The sequence below is a fragment of the Caretta caretta genome, chromosome 14 (assembly GCF_965140235.1).
Source record: "Caretta caretta isolate rCarCar2 chromosome 14, rCarCar1.hap1, whole genome shotgun sequence".
Classification (NCBI taxonomy): Eukaryota; Metazoa; Chordata; order Testudines; family Cheloniidae; genus Caretta; species Caretta caretta.
In genome coordinates, this window is record NC_134219.1 from 38005636 (window position 1) to 38027968 (window position 22333).

Consider the following 22333-nt stretch of genomic DNA (forward strand, 5'->3'; position numbering starts at 1 on the left):
ATTTAATATACAAGTAATAGGAAAAAAAATGCACCAGGAATACTTGACAGAGAATACTTGATCTTGAATGGTTTTTATAGATCCATAGCGTCTAAGGCCAGGAGGGATCATTGTGATCATCTAGTCTGACCTCCTTTATAACACAGGCCATAAAAATGCCCCCCAAATAATCCCTGTTTGAACTACAGCAGATCATTTAGAAAAACATCCAATTTTGATATAAAAATTGCCAGGGATGGAAAAGTCGATACTCTTGAAATATTGGTGCCTGGCTCAGTGATATGGCTGACCTCACAGCTAATGAATGACTGACATTCCATAAAAAGGGAATGCCCTAAAAATTCAAAGCAATTGGGGCTGACTTTTTTGTTTCTATAAGATCTGCTCTATGATTTATTTTTGGGGAAGTTCTAGGGCCTGTGTTATCCAGAAGTCAGACTAGATGATCACAATGGTCCCTTCTGACCTTGGAATCTATATAACTGTGAATATATAAAACCAAAGTTCAGATGTCTCCATCAGCAGAGACACGAGAAAATTACCCTTCCCAGTCTGGCTTCCTGAGCCAGCCATTGGACTAGTAACCCTCAATGGAAGACAGCTTTTGAACAATTTGGAATTAAAATGTTAACATTATATTGAAATACAAAAAGTTTTGTTTCCTTGACTTTTGTTTCAGAATTTGTTTTATTCCCTCTAGATGCAAGCCATAACAAATATAGAATGTGGAAACCAAACGACCGTCACAGACGTCATCCTCCTAGGATTTGGGGATCTCCCTGAGCTGCAGATTTTTCTCTTTCTGATGTTTCTAGTGAGCTACATTGTGACCATGGCTGGGAACATCCTCATCGTGGTGCTAATTGTGACTTATCGGCACCTTCACACCCCCATGTACTTCTTCCTGGGAAACTTGTCCTGCTTGGAGACCTGCTACTCCTCCACCATCCTGCCCAGGACGCTAGCCAGTCTCCTGACTGGGGACAGAACCATTTCTGTTAGCAGCTGTTTTGTGCAGTTCAATTTGTTTAGTGGTCTTGTACCTACAGAATGTTATCTCCTAGCCTCAATGTCTTGTGATCAGTATTTCGCAATATGCAAACCACTGCATTGTGCAATGATTATGAATGGCAGGTTCTGCACCAATCTGGCAACTGTGTCTTGGATAGGTGGCTTTCTGGCTAGCTCTGTAACAACGTATTTGATATCAGAGCTAACTTTTTGCAGCCCCAATGAAATGGACCATTTCTTTTGTGATCTCACCCCAATGATTAAACTCTCCTGCAGTGATACCTATCTGATAGAACTTGTGACCCTCATCTTCTCCTCTCTTTTCACTGCCCCCTTTTCTGTTAACCCTGACATCCTATATTTGTACCATTACAACCATCCTGAGAATCTCTTCCACCACTGGGAGTCAAAAGGCCTTTTCCACCTGCTCCTCTCACCTCACGGTGGTGACAATTTTCTATGGGACCCTCATCATTGTGTATATGCTACCAAACAGAATGAGAGATCTAAACAAAATATTCTGTCTTCTACACAGTCCTGACTCCCCTGGTCAATCCCCTCATTTACATGCTGAGAAACAAAGAAGTCAATGGGGCCCTGAGAAAAGCTGTCAGGAAACTTCTGTCTTTCACAAGAATCCAGATAACCTAAGGTGCATGTTAAAAAAAAGTTCTTAGACTGAAATAGAGACAGTCTGAGATGATAAAAGGGTGGGATCCTTCAAACGCTGATATCTATCTATCTATCTAATCTATCTACCTATCTATCAGGATATATATATATCTCCTTGAGAATCCTCATGTGAATTCACATTAGCATGACTTCCTAGATTAGACCATTCCTTTATCAGAAAGCACACACGAGGTGGTCCCTAGTTCTAGGCATCTGATACAATATTAGTGCAAAATGAGGACAGAGGATCAAATCCCATGGAATCTAACTGTAGGAGAGAGACAGAGAACCTGAAATACTGAGCCTGGTATAAGGCCTGAGGCCTAAACCATAGTCAGCAAAGTCTGGCCATGCTGTGAACCAAAGTCAGGCCAAGTATTAAAGCAGATGCTTACAAGTTCACTGTCAGATACATAAACTTGACAAGGGCACTCCTAGTGTTGCTAACACACAGGCACTCCTAAGAAGCAATAGACACTGGGTATGTGTGTGAGCACACTGCAAAGATTAGCCCAGGTACATCCTGACCTAACACCAGATAAGAGGGTTTGACAGAAGTGATGAATAGGGATGTTTTTCTTGAGACACCTGGAACAAGATACAAGGGGAGGTAACAAGCAGATGTCATGAAACATGTGAGCTGGAACATACGTTTGTTTCAGTCTATAAATGTCAGGGTACCTCAGTTTAAACCTCTGTGCAGCCAAGAGGACAGCAGAAATTCCCGCTGCTGACTGAGCTGCTCCTTGGCACTGGGCACTCGTGTGTTAGTGTATCTGTAACCACAGAACCAGGATGCGAGAACTGTGACTTGAGGGCAATAAACCTGGCCGAGTGCCTTTGTCACTGAACCGAGCCTGTGGTCTTTCTTTATGAGTAACATCAAGGTCTGCTGAATTAACACGCTGCACTGTCTGCTAGTGCCTCTGACATCAGAGCTCCACGAACAGTAACAACATTGCAGCAGCAATAACATCCTTCAGCACTTAACAACACTAACCATACTGAATATCTGTCCCTCTGAAAACAATGGGAATAACAGGCACTCAGCACCACACAGGATTTGAGGTACAAGGTTCGCACAGCTGTACCTCTCCCATCTTTTAGCTCAGATAGCTATCTATCTTGACTGGAGTACCATCTATAAGTATTCACATGGAGAGAAGATATAGTGGAGGGCTCTTTATTATGGCAGAAAAAGACAGAACAAGATCCAGCACCTGGAAATAGAAATCAGCAAAACTCAAACAGGAAATAAGGTGCAACTGTTCATCTCCAAGGGCAATTAACCACTGGAATGTTACACAGCATAATATTGTAATTTAAATGTAATGTATTGCATGACTCTGCAACTTTTCACATCATTTTCACCAATATCAATTCTCCACAAGTGTACATGCAAAGTGAGATCAAATTTCCAGGGTTAAGGATATAATAAACATTAGATGACAATCACCTGTTTTTAGTCTTCTGAGGCAATAATGGAATTTCTTTCTCCTCCATCCTGTGGGCATTTCTCTGATAGGATTAAGAAAATCAGTAATATGTTCCTTCATTCCATCTCTGTGGACACAGTAAAGACATCCCACTGCTTGTCTGAGAGCCTTGGTACTGCTGAGGAGGATGAAAGTCTTGGGGAAGGAGAACATCAAGACTGAGTGGAAGGCAATGATCCCATAGTTGGGACCCTTCTTCCAGATGATGTCATGGTATCCTCTCGCACTGAGGATACCTCTCCAAGGGAGGGGAACCCCGTTATTAGGAAGAGACAGGTAATAGTAATGGGGGATTTGATTATTAGAAATGTTGATAGGGGGGTTTGTGATGAATGGGAGAACCACATGGTGAATTGTCTGCTGGGTATGAAGGTTGCTGATCTCTTGAGACATCTAGACAGGCTTATGTGCAGTGCTGGGGAGGAGCTGGTGGTTGTGGTACATGTAGGTATCAGTGACATAGGGAAGGATAGCAGAGAGGTCCTGGAAGCCAAATTTAGGCTGCTAGATAAGAGATTAAAATCCAGGACCTCCATGGTAGCATTCTCTGAAATGCTTCCAGTTCCACACACAGGCAGAACTGCAGGGTCTCAAAGTGTGGATGAGATGATGGTGTTGGGAGAAGGATTTTAGGTTTATTAGACACTGGGGGATCTATTGGGAAAGGACCAGAGTATAGAGGAAGGATGGGCTCCACCCAAACAATAATGGAACCAGACTGCTGGCATGTAAAATTGAAAAGGTCACAGAGGAGTTATTAAACCAAGGTCTGGGGGAAAGCCAAAAGTTACAGAAGAGTACATGGTTCAGACAGAGACATCCCTTAGGGGAGGATCTATTAATGGGGATTCTCTATACCTTAGTAAGGAGGAGAGGATAGAAATTGATAAAGTGCAGGTAGGAGGTGAAGAGAAACAGTCAAATGAAAAAAAGTCCCATTCAATTACATCACATAAAGGCAGACAACTAAATATTGACAAATATAAGTGCTTGTATACAAATGCTAGAAGTACTAAGATGAGTGAATTTGAGTGCCTGGTATTAAATGAGCATATTGATATAATAGGCATCACACAACTCAATGGGAGCCTTTCCAATTACTTCCATGGTCACTGGATCATTTCCGTACCGAAGTGAGAAATTCAGGTCCCAGGAAGGGTTGGAAAACAGAGGGGAAGGAGAAAGCACTCACCATTCAGGAGGAAGAAAAGAGAGAAGAAACATCTTCCCTGCCCTTCAGCATGCAGAAGGGGTGAAGAATTTGGAAAGGGGGAGAGAGAGAGATATTAAACCGGGGTTGATAGTTGGCCCAGTGTATCAAATGGTGTCACACAGGGTCAAAAGAACCCCTGGTGCACCTTCCTGTCAATGTCTTGAGTCCTGATGGTGCATTAGCATTTCATAATATTACTTAAGGTGGCATTTATTCCATGGCACATATACTGCAAAGCAACAACAGGGACCAGGATGGTACAGCTGTTCTTTGCAACTTTGTTCAGACACAAATGGCCAGTTCTTTAAAGATATTTGGCACCTAGTGGGATTTTCAAAAGCATCTGGGTACCTAACACCCATTGAAAAATCTGGCTAGGTACCTAAATACCTTTAAAAATATGATCCAAAGTGACTCTGCATTTCCTTGAGTCTAAATCTCCAGTAATCTAAGATGTCCACCTGCAAATCCATCCCTGTGTGAGATAGAGCCAGATGCTCCTTGCAGGATTCTGTATGTTTGATTTCTTTCCTCTCTTGTTACTAAGTTCAGTTGGAGTTGCTTGGCAACATCATGGCGGAAGATCTTTGGGGAGAATTCCCTTGTGGTCATGAAAACGTGTATAAGTAATTGCAGTGTGGCACTTTGGGAATCCTGCTTCGGTTGTGCCATTCACTTCTATCCAGGTGAATTAGGTTGGGATTTGTATTGGGGAGATTGGGGGGGGGGGGAATTCTCTGTTTATCGATTCCACTGGCATTTCTAGTAGATTAATTAATGGATCATGTCTGAAGCAAATCAAAGCCAGCTGGCCAGATCCTAAGCATATATAAAGCAGTACAACGAACGCTGAAGTCAATGGTGCTACACAGATTTATGCAAGCTGGGGATCTGCTGAATTATACCAGTTTAGGGACCTGGTTCAATATGGTTAGTGTGTGTTTGTCTGAGTTTGTGTACAGTTCATTTGGTACATGTGTTTGTCTGTTTCCTTTACTCTCTCTGTGTGCATGTGTCTAGAACTGTATTTGTCTGGAATTTGTATGGATGTGTTTGTAGTTCTGTGTGGATGAGATCATATTTGTGTGTTTTATTTTGTTTGTAGGTTTGTGTGTGTGATTCTCTATGCAGCTGTCTATGTATCATGTTTTTATGGTCATATACCTGTGCTAATCATTTTTTTGCATGTTCATAAGTGTGTGTCTAACTGCATTTGTCTCCTCATCTCTGTGTGTGTGTCATTGTGATTGACTGTAGGTTTGTGTGTGAGATTGTCTGTTGTGAATGTATGTTCATCTGTGTGTATTACAAGTCACACAGAAACTCCAGAGACATGTATCTCTGTCTTTCTAGGCACTTTTAAAAATCCCATCCACGGTCTGAGGATATGTGTTTGCAGGTTGTCTTTGTGCTCATGTGTGTGTCATAGAATCATAACTCTGGAAAGGACTTTGAGAAGTCATCAAATCCAGCCCCCTATGCTGAGGCAGTAAACCTAGACCATCCCTGACAGATGTTTGTCCACCGTCTTCTTATAAACCTCCAGTGACGGGGGTTTCCACTGTCTCCCTTGGAAGCCTTTTCCAGAGCATAACAACCCTTATTTCATTTTTGAGACAAGGTGGGTAAGGTATTATCTTTTATTGGATAGCCTTTTGTTGGTGAGAGACAAGCTTTTGAGCTTACACAGAGCTCTTCTTCAGGAAATTATTTCATTATGTCAATGGGTTTGTATTTGTATGTTGTGTAATATATGTGAAAGGTGGTTTCAAAAAGGACAGTGATCAATTGTTCTCCATGTCCACTAAGGGTAGGACAAGGAGGAATTGGTGTAGTTTGTATCTGGACAGATTCAGGTTAGATATTAGGAAAAACTCTTCAGCTCGAAGGATAGTTAAGCTCTGGAACAGGTTACCTAGGGAGGTTGTAGAATCCCTGTCACTGGAGATTTTTAAGAAAAAGGTTGGAAAAACACCTGTCAGAACTGATCAAAGTTCACTTGGCCCTGCCTCAGCATAGGGAGCTGGACTAGATGACCTCTTGAGATCTCTTCCAGCCCCACATCTCTTCGATTCAATGTCTACTTATATCTGTTGATTTGTTTGTGTCAGGCTGTTGTGTATGTATGTTGAAGACTAAGGCCAGAATTTTCAAAGGGAGCTGTGGGCTAGTTTTTTAAAGGTATTTAGGCACCTAGTGGGATTTTCAAAAGATTTAGGTGACTAACACCCATTGAAATCATTTGGACCTTAGTGATTTTGGATAACTCAATTTTCAGTTTTCTAATATGTGATGCCTTAAAGGGGGCTGATTTTCAGAAAGTGCTGAAGAATCATGTCCCTTTAAGGTGACTTAAATTGGGCAACTCAGAATCTTTTGGGCAGCTTTGAAAATCTTAGACATAGGGGGAGATTTTTCAAGGGTACAAGGGATAGTTAGGCCTCCAGCTCCCATTTCAAAGGCAGCCTGTGTCTTTAAAAATCCTCTCCCTTCCCCAGTGCCAACTCTCAATGCCATATTAAATATTGTAGCTGGGCTTCTGCTCATCTGGGCAGCCCCATATTCTACAGTTCGTATGCCCCACTTCTGTCTGCCAGGCCCCTGCATCCCAAGGCAAATCTATGGTTCCTGTGAATTCAACATAACATGACTAAGTATGAGCATCAGGTCTCGTCTAAATGAACACTTAGTTTGAAGCAAGCTGGGGTGCACTAAGTATCTGACTGGATGCTGCTGCCACACACTAATAGCTCCCGAGTGCACTTTGAGCTACTCCCATTGCAAAGCAGGCTAGATCAAAGCACACTAGGGGAGTGTTAGTACATGGCAGCAGTGTCCAGATGGACATTTGTTACACGGTAGGCGAGGGGGTAGATTTAGACCCGTCATTAAGCGTCGATGTAGATAAGACCTCAGCGGCAGTCTGAAAGTCTTGGAGCTTGTGTGCTTTGTGGCACGGGTGGGAGAGGGATATTAATTAGGTGAGGAGGAGAAGAGAGTGCGGGGTGGCCACAGGCAGGAAGGACATAGAAAGAGAACAAGAGTTAGACAGATGCAGAAAGAAAGAAAGAAAGAAAGAAAGAAAGAAAGAAAGAAAGAAAGAAAGAAAGAAAGAAAGAAAGACTAATCTAGCCCCGATAAGGATGATGACGATAGATAGATAGATAGCTAGATAGATAGATAGATAGATAGATAGATAGATAGATAGATAGATAGGAGTGAGTGAGTGATTAGCAGGAGATAAGGGGAACTAGTTGATTCTTCTACCGCTGAAAAGTGTTATTAGGTTTATATGTGTCATATTCAATGATGTACCTGGGTATGGACCCAGATGGGATGTAGATGAGGAAATGGTGTGTGCTGGCTGGCTGGGAGGTGGCATGGAAAATGCATGGAGGTGGCAGAGGGAAAAGTTGGTATGAAACAAACCAGTCATGGGGGAGTTTTGTGGAGCGTTATGAATTTAGTACCAGAGTTGCACACAGGGACTTTTCTGAAACAGGATTCCTCTTGTATTGATCAGACCAGATTTCAAACAGCATTATCTCCTCACAGCGCTATAGATAGGGGTTATCCTCTCCTCGATTAATGATGAATTTAAGTCTGCAGCCCAAATTTGTATTGAGAAGAGATAGCTAAGCACACAAAAGCACAGACATGCACAAACATATACAGACACAGAAACCACATATACATGCTACTGCATTTACACATGCACAAACACAATTAAACACACACACTGACACTATAAGTACACACAGAAAAACACACACACATAACGCACACAATCATATACATACACATTGAAACACACACATGCAGATGCTACCAGAATCACACAAAAGCACATGCAATTGAACACACAAACACCTAAATACAAATCAGCAAACATTCAAAATTGTATACATACACAATTGAACACAAATAGAGGCACTACCACAATCACACAGAATCACATACACAAACAACACCACACACAGTACAACCATATACATATACAATAGAAAATAGGCACTACTGCAATCACACACACAATGACAAACATATACAACAACACACACAATCATATATATTTTGATGGGGCAAGGCCCGATGGCTATAGAAAAGTAGTGGGAGATAGATATATTAGCTCCAGGCTAAACAAATCCCTGGTACCAGCATAAGTGAAATGGCAGCTGCTCCAGGTCAATTAAAACACCTGGGGCCAATTAAGAACTTTCCAGAAGGCAGGGAGAATGCTAGGTTGATTGGGACACCTGAAGCCAATCAAGGGCTGGCTGAAACTAGTTAAAAGCCTCCCAGTTAGTCAGGTGGGTGTGCATGTCAGGAGCTGTGGGAGGAAGTTGCGCTGTTGGAGAGGCTGAGTAGTACACACCATATCGGGCACAAGGAAGGAGACCCTGTGGTAAGGGTGAAGTGGAGCTTGAGGAAGTGAGGGCTGCTGTGGGGGAAGTAGCCCAGGGAATTGTACATGTCATATTTCTAAAAGGTCAGCTACCATAGCTGATACTATTAGGGTCCCTGAGCTGGAGCCCGGAGTAGAGGGTGGGCCCGGGCTCCCCCCACCCCACCTTTGCCCCCTGATTAATCACTGAGACTGAGAGACACCAAAGACTGTGCCAGGAAGGATAATTTCTCCTCACCTCCCTCGCTGGCTTATGATGAAAATGGCTCAGTAGACTGTGACCTTTGTCTCTAGAGAGAGAAGGGTTACATGGAGGGTCACAGTAAGCCTCTGAGGCTAGCAAAATCCGCCAGGGAACGTGGGACCCATGAAGCAAGGACAGAGCTTTGTCACAACTGGGGTCAGAAGTGGGATTTTGTACACAGCGTGGCAGAAGAAAGAGGTTTTTTTTTTTTTTTTTAAAGTGCACTGGGGTTTTGGATTTTTGTTTTGTTTTGTTTTGGTTTGGTTTGGTTTGTTTGTTTGCTTTGTACCACAATGGAGGAGGTGGTAAGAGCTCTGGTACAAGCCACAGCAGCCCAGCAGGAGGCCACCTGGGTTCAGGCAATGGCACAACAGGAATCTATGTGGCTACAGCAGGAAACCAATCAATTATTGATGAGCCAGGCGACCCAAGATCATGCCCTCTTGAGAGAGGTGGTGGACCAGCTGAAGATCCTCACCACCAGATGGGACGCGAACCCTGAGAGCCACTGGTTGTCTGCCAAAGATGACATCAGGAGATAACATAGAGGCATATATCCTCTCTTTCGAAAGGACTGCTCAGCATGAGGCGTGGCCCCAGGAGCAGTGGACCAGCATTTTTTGTGTGGAGAGGCCCAGAAGGCCTACTTTGACTTGCCTGCCATGGATGCTACTGACTATACCCGTCTGAAGGCAGAGATCCTAGCACAATCAGGGGTAACGGCAGCGGTAAGGGCCCAGAGGTTCCATCAGTGGAAATACCAGGAGAACAAACCCCCAAGGTCCCAGCATTTCAACCTCATACACCTCGTTACAGCCTGAGGTGTGCAGGCCGGGGGAGATTTTGGAGACCCTGGTCATAGACCATTACATGTGGGGACTGCCACCAGATCTCCGCAAATAGGTAGGCCAGAATGATCCGTCCACCTACGACGAGATGATCACACTAGTGGAAAGATGGATGACAGCCAGGGAACTGACCTGACTACCCAAGCACCCGACCCCAACCCTGGAAGGTTGGGCAGCCAGACCCCGGGGAGTCCTAGGTAGAAGAAAGGGGGGGCGAAACCAGCGGGGGCCCCAGAAGGAAGGGATTGGCCTGAGTGGGGGGAACCCCAGGACTAAACCCCCTAACCCCCGGGTTAGGGGAATGATTAAAAGCAATTATAGATGTTATGCATGTGGGGAGTGGGGACACATAGTAGCACAGTGTCCCAGCACCGAGGAGCCTATGCAATGTAACTTGGGGGGATTGGGAGGTCCCATGCTCCCTTATTCACCTTGCGGGGGTCGCATTAGCCCCGCATAATTACACCAGGCCAGTGATGATAAATGGAGCAGAGACTACAGCGCTTGTGGACTCTGGGAGTGCTATCACCCTCATATCGGGTAAGCTAGTAAAAAGTAGTCAGCTGCTACGAGCCAAATGCATAGCAGTGATGTGCATGCATGGGGCCGTGAGTCACTACCCCACCATCCCAGTGGAGATAGAGGTTCAGGGAAACCCCATTGAGGTGACCGTGTGCGTAGTTCCTAAACTCCCATATCCTGTAGTCATTGGGAGGGACTATTCAGGGTTTGATAATTTACTCCCCCCGGAGAGGCTGGAGGGAGGTGGGGACCCTGAGGACAGCAACTCGTCACCGGTGGAATGTCAACCCCCATTGTTCGCTGAGATTTCTCAGGATCTGTTCTCAGCCCCCCGAAAGACCCGGAAGACAAAAAAAGAGAGGAACACCGCAAAGGCCTTGGGAACCCGGATCCTGACCCAGGGCCAGAAGACCTCCCTAGTAGGCAGATGGATGTGAGCGGCCAACAAGAAACTTCCACCACAGAAGGTGAGCCAGAAGCTGCCCCAGCCATGATGGCGGCGAGCCATTGGAAGAAGCAGAAGCTGGCCCCTGGGAGCTTGGGCAGGTTAGTCCTGGGAGAGAGACTTTTGGGTGGGACCAGGTGGAGGACCCCAGATATGATAACGCCAGGAAAGAGGTGGCCGAGATCGATGGGATACCCGTGGATGGGAAGGTCTGGGGTCCCGGACCTTACTTTTTAGTGAAGAAAAAGCTCCTGTACCGCATGGTGCAAATGCAGGAGCAAGAGATACAACAACTTCTGGTACCACAAAAACATCAAAAAGTCATACTGAGTCTCGCCCACAGTCACCTGTTTGGAGGACACCTAGGGGTAGAGAAAACCCAGGCACGGATTCTGCGGAGGTTCTTCTGCCAGGAGTACATGAAGATGTCCGGCGATACTGCACCTCTTGTCCGGAGTGTCAGTTACATAGCCCTCGCCCGCACTTGCGGGCTCCTTTGATACCTCTTCCAATAATAGAGGTTCCTTTTGAACGGATAGCCATGGATCTGGTAGGGCCCCTAGAGAAGACAGCTCGGGGCCACCAACATGTGCTTGTTGTACTGGACTATGCAACCTGGTATCCGGAAGCTGTTCCCCTGCACAACACAGCTTCCAAGCTAGTACAGATCTTTGCCCGGGTTGGGCTATCCAAGGAGATATTGACTGATCAAGGGACACCTTTCATGTCCAAGTTGATGAAAGATCTCTGTTCATTGCTCCATGTACAAGCCCTACGGACCTCTGTATACCACCCACAAACAGATGGCCTTGTGGAAAGCTTCAATAGGACCCTCAAGGCCATGATCAGGAAAGTGGTGAGCCGGGATGGGAAAGATTGGGATACCCTATTGCCTTACCTCATGTTCACCATCCGGGAGGTTCCGCAAGCCTCCATGGGTTTCGCTCCATTCGAACTACTATATGGGCGCCACCCTCGGGGCATATTGGATATAGCCAGAGAAGCCTGAGAAAAGGAGCCAAATCCCGGAAGGAACATAGTTGAGCATGTACTGCAGATGAGAGATCTGATAGCCCGAGTTACACCCATTGTATGGGAACACTTGGAGAGAGCACAGGAGACCCAACGAACCCATTATAACCACCAAGCGAAGCTTTGACGATTCCAACCAGGGGATCGGGTGATGGTATTGGTGCCCACAGCAGAAAGTAAACTGTTGGCCCAGTGGCAGGACCCTATGAAATAATTGAAGCCGTGGGAGAGGTGAACTAGAAGGTGCAGCAGCCAGGCTGCTGGAAATTGGAGCAAATTTACCACTTCAATCTTCTAAAACCTTGGCACGATCGAGAGGCATGCTTAGTCATGCAGGAGACCCTTCCCCAGGAGGATAATTTACACGAGCAAGTGAGGATATCATCCAACTTGACGCCGATCCAAAAGATCGAGGCAGCCGACATGATTAATCGCAACCGAAATGTGTTCTCTACAAAACCAGAGCAGACTACTGAAACCTATCACCATATCCGCACGATCCCCGGAGCCAAGGTAACGTTGAGACCCTACTGAATCCCAGCAGCCAAAAGAGAAGAAATCAAGGCCGAAGTAAAGAAAGTGTTAGAATTAGGGGTTATTGAAGAATCTTACAGTCAGTGGCCCGGTCCAATTGTTCTAGTGCCTAAACCTGATGATACCATGAGATTCTGTAACGACTTTCGCCGACCGAATGAAATATCCCAGTTTGATGCATACCCCATACCACGCATTGACGAACTGGTTGACCGACTGGGTAGTGACCGATTCTTGACTACACTGGAACTGACAAAAGGGTACTTGAAGATTCCTCTGACCAAAGAAGCTAAAGAAAAGACAGCATTCTCCACCCCGGATGGGCTATTCCAGTACACCGTCCTTCCTTTTGGGCTACATGGGGCCCCAGCCACATTTCAGCGCCTCATGGATAAGCTGCTGCACCCCCATACTAGTTATGCAGCTGCATACCTAGATGATATCATCATCCATATGCCAGACTGGGGAACCCACTTGGAGAAAGTTGAGGCAGTACTGCTCACCTTAAGGCGGGCTGGCCTCACTGCTAATTGCACTAAATGCGCCATAGGGCTAGCAGAGGCTAGGTACCTGGGATATATTGTGGGAAGGGGCATAGTGAAGCCCCAAATGAATAAGCTAGAGGCAATTCAAAACTGGCCCCAGCCGACCCGAAAGAAGCCGATCCGTGCATTCCTAGGTGTGGTAGGATACTACCGAAGTTTTATTCCCCACTTCACCGCTAGGGTAAGTCCCCTAATGGACCTGGTGAAGGCCCGAGATCCAGACATGGTAAAGTGGACCAACGCAGGAAAGGGGGCATTCACAGACCTTCGGACATCCCTCTGTAATGACCCCATACTCATAGCCCCGGACTTTAACAGGGAATTTATTTTACAAACAGAGGCTGCCGAGGTGGGGTTGGGGCAGTTCTGTCGCAAATGGTGGGAGAAGAGGAACACCCGATCCTCTACTTAAGCAGAAAGCTTCTCCCAAGAGAACAGAAATATGCAGTAGTCGAGAGAGAATGCCTTGCTGTCAAATGGGCTATGGAGACACTGCGTTATTACCTCTTAGGCAGGCGATTTACTCTTTTGACGGACCATGCACCCCTCCAGTGGATGCAGCGGAATAAGGAAAAGAATGCAAGGGTCACCAGGTGGTTTTTATCCCTCCACCCATTCCAGTTCCGCATACAGCACAGGGTGGATGCCACCATGGCAAAGCTGATGGTCTGTCACGAGCATACTGCCTGGCGTCCCAAGTTGCCCAACTCTATGGTGTTGAGCAGAGGGGGGTGGGGGGATATGTGACAGGGCAAGGCCAGATGGCTATAGAAAAGTAGTGGGAGATAGATATATTAGCTCCAGGCTAAACAAATCCCTGGTACCAGCATAAGTGAAATGGCGCTGCTCCAGGTCAATTAAGACACCTGGGGCCAATTAAGAACTTTCCAGAAGGCAGGGAGAATGCTAGGTTGATTAGGACACCTGAAACCAATCAGGGGCTGGCTGAAACTAGTTAAAAGCCTCCCAGTTAGTCAGGTGGGTGTGCATGTCAGGAGCTGTGGGAGGAAGTTGCGCTGTTGGAGAGATTGAGTAGTACACACCATATCGGGCACAAGGAAGGAGGCCCTGTGGTAAGGGTGAAGTGGAGCTTGAGGAAGTGAGGGCTGCTGTGGGGGAAGTAGCCCCGGGAATTCTACATGTCATGTTTCTAAAAGGTCAGCTACCACAGCTGATACTATTAGGGTCCCTGAGCTGGAGCCCGGAGTAGAGGGTGGGCCCGGGCTCCCCCCACCCCACCTTTGCCCCCTGATTAATCACTGAGACTGGGAGACAACGGAGACTGTGCAAGGAAGGATAACTTCTCCTCACCTCCCTCGCTGGCTTATGATGAAAATGGCTCAGTAGACTGTGATCTTTGTCTCTAGAGAGAGAAGGGTTACGTGGAGGGTCACAGTGAGCCTCTGAGGCTAGCAAAATCTGCCAGGAAACTCGGGACCCATGGAGGCAAGGACAGAGCTTTGTCACAATATACACAATAAAACTCTCACAGACACACACACATACACAACCACATACACAATCATGCAATCAAACACAAACACACACATGAAGAGACACACAGGTACATTTTCTTGCCTTTATATTGCACAATTTAAGCTGAAATTATCCCCTAAAATTTTCTGTTCTAGTTCACAAACAACCTAAATCTGAGATTTCCAAAAGCCACCGAAGGGATTTAGGTGCCCAGTTCCCATAAACTGTCATGCAGACTGGGTATCCAAATCCTTTAGGTGGCTTTGAAAACCTCAGCCTCATTCCTTACATTTATTCTCTTTAGAGTCATCCTTCTCAGCTCTCAAGAAATGGCAAATGAAACTGCCCCAACCGAATTCATCATCATGGGGTTCTCCAACCTCCAGCAGCTGCAGTTCTTGCTCTTTAGCATCTTCTTGGTCACCTATCTCTGCACTCTGGTGGGGAACATCTCCATCATCATGATCGTCTGCACAGATCCCCAGCTCCGCATCCCCATGTACTTCTTCCTGGGGAACCTCTCTTTCTTGGACATCTGCTACACCACCACCAATGTCCCCCAGATGTTGGTGCACCTGTTGGCAGAAAGGAAGAGGATCAGCTATGCAGGCTGCATCGTGCAGCTCTATTTTTTCCTCTCCTTTGTGGACACGGAGTGCATCCTCCTGGCTGTGATGGCTTATGACCGCTATGTGGCGATATGCAACCCCTTGCACTACTTCCTCATCATGAGGAAAGCCTTCTGCCTCAAGCTAGCTGGTACCTGCTGGGCCAGTGGCTTCCTCAACTCTGTGGTGCACACATTGTTCACCTTTCAGCTGCCTTTCTGCGGGGCCAACCAGCTCCACTACTTCTTCTGTGACATCCCACCCCTCCTCAAACTCTCCTGTGGGGACACCTCCCTCAATGAGATCATCCTGCTCACCATTGGGGTCTTCATTGGGTGGACTCCATTCCTGTGCATAGTCCTGTCTTATGTCTACATCATCTCCACCATCCTGAAGATATGCTCCACAGAAGGGAGACTCAAAGCTTTCTCCACCTGTGCATCCCACCTGACCATCGTCCTGCTATACTACGGAAGCTCCATCTTCACCTACATCTGGCCCATCTCCAGCTACTCGCTGAACAATGACAGACTGATCTCGGTGCTTTACAGCATAGTAACCCCCATGATGAATCCACTGATCTACACCCTGAGGAACAAGGATGTGAAGGGGGCTCTGAGAAAAGTTTTCATGGGGAAATTGTGTTTGCAATGAAAGGGGCAAATTCCCCCTCCCAGAGGCTTCTCAATATTATCTGGGGGTGTCAAGGTTCCTTCCCCACTCGGAACTCTAGGGTACAGATGTGGGGACCTGCATGAAAACCCCTAACCTTATTTTTACTAGCTTAGGTTAAAACTTCCCCAAGGTACAAATTATTTTATCTTTTGCCCTTGGACATTATTGCTGCCACCACCAAGCGTCTAACAAATATATAATCGGGAAAGAGCCCGCTTGGAAATGTCTTTCCCCCCAAAATCCTCCCCAAACCCTACACCCCCTTTCCTGGGGAAGACTTGATAAAAATCCTCACCAATTTGCATAGGTGAACACAGACCCAAACGCTTGGATCTTAAGAACAATGAAAAAGCAATCAGGTTCTTAAAAGAAGAATTTTAATTGAAGAAAAAGTAAAAGAATCACCTCTGTAAAATCAGGATAGTAAATACCTTACAGGGTAATCAGATTCAAAACATAGAGAATCCCTCTAGGCAAAACCTTAAGCTACAAAAAGACACAAAAACAGGAATATACATTCCATTCAGCACAACTTATTTTATCAGCCATTTAAACAAAACAGAATCTAACGCGTATCTAACTAGATTACTTACGAAGTTCTAAGACTCCATTCCTTTTCTGTTCCTGGCAAAAGCATCATACAGACAGAGAGAACCTTTGTTTCTCCCCACCCCCCTTCCAGCTTTGAAAGCATCTTGTCTCCTCATTGGTCATTTTGGTCGGGTGCCAGCGAGGTTATCCTAGCTTCTTAACCCTTTACAGGTGAAAGGGTTTTTCCTCTGGCCAAGAGGAATTTTAAAGGTGTTTACCATTCCCTTTATATTTATGACAGGGGGCTAAAGTTCTCTCCTTTGTGTTTTCCCATCTATGTTCAGTAGTATTGGAGAAAACATGAAAAAATAAAATTTACAACAATATACAATAAAAATCTAGACATTGTTTTCAGTTTGAACATTGAAATGGTCCTATTTTTGTCTTTTTTGATTAAACATTGTACTGAATTGCTAATAATGGTTGGCTTTTTTACAATATTTAAGTGAAATTGTATTCAAAATAATTCTCAAAATGGTTAGCACAATTTTTCATTTACTGAACCTGCTCAGGTAAATAAAAAATCAACTATTTCAATAAAATTTTTATATCACACAAATAATTGCAAAAAAACCTCCTAAAAATTAAAATGTCCACAACTTTTTACACACACACACACATACACTCACACACACACCCAATTTATAAAAGACTATTTTTTAGGATTTTTTTTCTGTTTCAAAATGTTTGGTCTCCTCCAGTAGTAACAAAACATAAAATAAAACAAAACAAAATAAATAATAGTCAACTCATCAGCTCATCTCACAGAACAGAGAACAAAAAAAACATGGTGAATTCCAAAAAAATTGCTTTATTTACAAAGCCGTGTAAATTAATCAGTAAATGAAATAGCAGAGAACAGTAACAGATGGTAAAGAGAGGTTTATACTGATCGTAAGATGGCACCAAAGATAAGAAGACACAATGTATAATGGATGCTGGTGGCTGTAGGCCTTGCTGAAGCCCTATGCATGAGTACCAATATGAATCAAAGGCTGGGAACCAGAGTAGGCCTGGCTTTGGCAAAATAGCAACTCATCAGGTGCCAGCTAACCAAGTAAGCACATTCCTGACCAAAGAGCATGGTACAAAAACACACAGATCTCTCAAGTAACTATGTAAAGACATTCTTATGAGACGGTACAAGAACACATCGACCCCTCGTAAGAAAAGGAGGGAATGATATGATAATGGGTGTGGTGTTTTGTTAGAACTAGCAGGTACAAGGACAAGGGTGGTAACTAACATCAGGAGAGTAAAACACAACTTGTTTGTATCAATGTGTATATAAGCAGAGTCAGGATGAGCTCTACCCTTACATCTGGTGGTGAATTGTGGCGAGCTGTGGAAAAGAACTTCAGGGGCTGATCTTGTTTGCATAGGCACACCCACCCCGCCTAGAATGAGGCCATAGCTGTGCAAATGGTCACTTGGGCTGCTGTGGGATCCCCAGTTTCTCTGTTATTGGGGCAGGCAGAATAAAGTGTTGTTACCCTGATTATGTGAATCAAGGACAGTGGAACTGTTTTATGACAGAGGGACTCACCATCAACTAAGTAACACTCGCTAAGCAAGGCACATGGGTTCCAAAACTCATTGAATTGAGAGGGTTTGGGGGGGGCAGGTGCTTGTACCAGCTGGTGTGGGCCTGTTTTGAGGGCCCAAAACCTCACCTCACCTCACCTCACCTCACCTCACCTCACCTCACCTCATCACTGTGGAATAGCAGAGCTAATTTTGATTCTATTAGGAGCCTAAATACAGGCTGCTGAGCTGAATTCACTGTGGGCCAGCACTGAGGCTCCCCTACTATAAGCTGAAATCACTAAAGAGCTAAAATTACTAAGAGCTGAAATCACTGAGTGCTGTGTTAAGTAGTGGGGGGGCGGCTGAAGATATATTGTGGAATGGCTAGCAGAGCAGAGCAGTTCATGGGATGGCTGGTGGAGCGAAGCGGAGTGGCTTGGGGGATGGCTGGTGGAGTGGAGCGGCTTGCAGTGAAGGCTGCAGAAGAACCCCATGGAGAGGCGGGGCAGTCGGCCTCTGACCGTGTAAGGTTCCCCTTAACATGTAATGTGCCCCGCCCCATTTCCACCCAGACTGGGAGGTAAAACTCTGCAGATAAACTTTTGAACTCTGGGGCTGCACTGACCAGGGACTTTGGGTAATTTTTGGGTTGCTGGACTCAAGAACCAAAGGGAAAGGACATGGCCCAATTTGCTTACCCATAGAATAGTGAGTCAAGGCCGAGGTCTTGGTCCTTATCTTCAAGTTGTTCAGTGGCTAAAAGATGTCCTAAAGCTGCAAAAGGAGGACTGTGATTGAGAATTGGAAGGACCGTGGGGGGCAATGGGTGCAAAGGGTTGGGGATATAGGAGGGAATGGGGCTACGGGGAGGCAGAGGGAACTGGGGGGTTCAGAGGCAATGAGTGGAGCTATGTGGAGAAAGATTTAAGGGCAGGGGAGCTGAGAGGTGAGTGGGCATGAGTAATGATTATCTGGACTATAGGGAGATATGTGGGTGATGAGTCATATTATAGGAGAATATGGGGTTGTGAGTGGAGCTATAGGGGAACAGTGGCACAAGCTAGTCTGGTGTGGTGAGCCAGACTATAGGGACATGGGTGTGTGTGAGGAGGGTTATGAGGGGCACAGGAATACTTAGAAAGAGAGAGACCCATTAAATAAACCGATATCTACACAGGTCCAGGGTGTGTTATTGTTCTACTCAGGTCAGATTACACGCTTAGTGCAGTTTGGAGTGATGTGAATAAATACATAAGTATTTGGCTCAATAAAGACCAGTAGGTCCACCTTATACACAAAGAGCAGCTGCTTACAGAGTGTTAACCTTTATTTTAACATTAAGGGCAAAAGTAGAGGCTGCATTAGAGATCCCAGTGCATGTGTGTGTGTGTGTGTCTCCTTAATAGCCTTCACCCTACTCAGCACAAGAGGTCTGTAGCTGGGAATAAGGATTTATCTGCATGTGAAGCTAGAGTTCACAGAGAACAAGTCAGCCGTACCGATGAAAGCTGCATTCCCCGGAGTTCGCAAGTATCTGGTGAAATATTTCATACACTGATAGGCGTTAGGCGCAAATTCACCACTCTGGTGGTTCCTGTTGCATTTATACAATGAAATGGTCTCCACTTCTGCTGGTTGCAGTTTAGATCTTTACCATTTCCCATCCTTTTGTTCTGTTTATTGTTTGGTCTCATCCCTGTTACATTTTCCCCACTGGGGAGTTTACAGAGTTCTGATGTCTTATCCATAACATTAAAAGAAAGCCAGGAGAGAAACAGAAAATGGGAGGATGGATGATAATAATAAGATCTTGCTCTGATGCAGCATTTTTCACTGATGGCTCTCAAAACACTTTGTAGAGAAGCTCAGTATCATTATTTCCATTTTAAAGATGGGGAAACAGAGGCACAGGGTCATCCACCAGGAGAGCCAGGGATAGAACCCAGGTTTGCTGACTCCCCTACCAGTGTTCTGGTTACTAGGCCATGCTGCCTGCCTGGCAGAATGAAATGTCCTCAGAAAGGGATGCCCATTGCTTTCCTCTGAAGGAGAATCTTCCTTAAAACTCTTCCAAGAGCCATTTTTATCTCCTGGTTTCTCAAGCTATAGATGATGGGATTAATCAGCGGGGGCATCACAGAATAAAACACAGCCACCAGGTACTGTTTGAATGCAGAGTCAGAAGTTGGCATCATGTATGAAAAGATGCCGGTACCAAGGAATAACATGACAACTGTGAGGTGAGGCAGGCAGGTGGAGAAAGCTTTGAGACGCCCCTCCACTGAAGAGATTTTTAGCACAGCAGAGAAAATGTGAATATAAGACACAGTTATGAAAGCAAAGCAGCATAAAGCTTCACATATACCAAATGCAATCAGGACAGTCTCACTGATGTGAGGATGGGAGCAAGACAGTTTCAGTAATGGGGGAATATCGCAGAAGAACTGGTTGATAAGGGACCCACAGAAGGGTAGTGAAAATGTGCTAGCAGTGTTCAAAGCAGAATAGACACCACCACCCAACCATGCGCCACATGCTAGCTTACAGCACGCTGTCTTGTTCACAATTACTGTATAATGCAGAGGATTGCAGATGGCAATGTAACGGTCATAAGCCATAATGGTGAGGAACACAAGCTCTGTCTCTATGAATGAAAGAAAGAAAAACAACTGAGATACACATCCTTGGAAAGAAATAGCCTGGCTGTTCATGAGGGAGTTGATGAAGGACTTGGGGATGGTGACTGAAATGAAACAAATATCCAAGAAGGATAGGTTTTTCAGGAAGAAGTACATGGGGGTGTGCAGGTGGTAGTCAAGACTTATGGTTGTGATGATGAGAAGATTCCCCATGAGGGCAGCTAGGTAAATAGCCAGAAAGACCATAAAGTGTAAAATCTGCAGCTTCCGATTCTTGGAGACTCCCATGAGAAAGAATTCACTCTCTGTGGTTTGATTGGCCATGTCCTTCCAGGAGCCACTCTGCAAAGAGAGGGAGAAAGAGAACTTTTAGAAAGATTAAAAACTGACTTCATGGAATCTGTTTACTTAACTTTATAATATCTTTACACCTCACACATACCATTTTGATGTGCGATGAAGAAATGATTAGAGACAGACAGACAGACTAGGTCTGTCCACTTGTCAATCACAGTCTTCATTTTGGAGCTTTAGGACATCTTTTAGCCACTGAACAACTTAAAGATAAGGATCAAGACTTCGGCCTCAACTCACTATTCTATGGGTAAGCAGTGCCGAGAGTGTAGGACAGGTTTGATGTGCTTGTGGTGCTCTGTGTGGCTAAATGCGCTGCAGCAATATGAACTAGTTGGAGTTTCTTAAGAGCTGATGGCTTCATTCCTAGGTATAGTGTATAGTGACATCCAGCACTATCCATCCTCGATTGCTCCACCCACCAACTATTCATATCCCCCCACCCCAACTTATGCATATATTTGCTTAACATACTGGCTGAAGATGTGTTTGTCCCCATCTAGGAGCTGAAACACATAAAGAAGTTTGTGGTTTTGCTACAGCTTCCAAACTAGCAGATGCAGAGCAATGTTTTGAAAATTGCCTATGGGCCAGATTTTCAATGGCGCCTCAGGATGCATACAGGAACCTAGCGGGATTTTAAAAAGTGCCTAACCAAGTTAGGGCCCAAATTTGTAAAGGTATTTAGTCATCTAGCTCCCAATTTTTAAAGGTAATTAGGCATTGCTGCTCTCAGCGACTAATTGACACAAGTAGCTTATATTGCCAATCAGAAGTATAATTATGGAGACAGAGAAGGTCCAGACTTTAGTGTGGTCATGGAAAGAGTCAAATATGGCCACAGATATGTGTGAGTGTGTGACAGGACAGACTAGGTAGGTGAGGTAATATTTTTTAATGGACCAACTTGTGTTGGTGGAAGCTATAAGCTTTCAAGCTTCACAGAGCTCTTCTTTGGGTGTGGGGAAGGAAAGTAGAGTGTCTGAGGTAAATACAAGTTGGAACAGATTGTTAAGCATAAGGGGTAAACACATGTTTTGGGAAACCACTTAAAATGAACTGGGGCAATTGAGGGTTAGGCTGTTATGGCCTTCAAACAACCCCCCCAACTTCGTTAAGCTCATCATCAGAAGCAAGTTCACCACAGACCAGGACACACCAACTCAAAGCAGCACCAGACCCTGCCAGAACAACAGATGCAAAACCTGCAGACATATCCCCACTGCTCCGATGATCAATATTCCCCACAACTCACTTTTCAAGATTCATGGGTCCTATACACACCTATCACAACATGTGGTGTACCTCATCCAGTGCATCAAATGTCCAAACAACTACTATGTGGGTGAAACCAAACAATCACAATGCTCTTGAATGAACTCACACAGAAAAATGGACAAAACCCATGAGTGAACACTTTTCACAAAGCAATCACTCCATTTACAAGCTGTCAGTCCTCACCCTCAAAAAAAAAAACCTGCACGACACCTTAAATT

At 45.1% G+C, this 22333-nt stretch overlaps 2 protein-coding genes across 2 annotated transcripts; one reads left to right on the forward strand and one right to left on the reverse strand.

The window, feature by feature from the left end:
• The first annotated feature begins 14762 nt into the window (after positions 1-14762).
• On the forward strand, positions 14763-16040 carry LOC125621846 (olfactory receptor 5V1-like). Its single transcript, XM_048819206.2, has one exon. The coding sequence runs from the start codon at positions 14773-14775 to the stop codon at positions 15703-15705; it is 933 nt and encodes a 310-aa protein (XP_048675163.2). The 5' UTR covers positions 14763-14772; the 3' UTR covers positions 15706-16040.
• Positions 16041-19799: 3759 nt separating this feature from the next.
• Positions 19800-20807, reverse strand: LOC125621465 (olfactory receptor 14A16-like). The gene has a single exon (XM_048818319.2). The coding sequence runs from the start codon at positions 20805-20807 to the stop codon at positions 19860-19862; it is 948 nt and encodes a 315-aa protein (XP_048674276.2). The 3' UTR covers positions 19800-19859.
• Positions 20808-22333: the final 1526 nt, after the last annotated feature.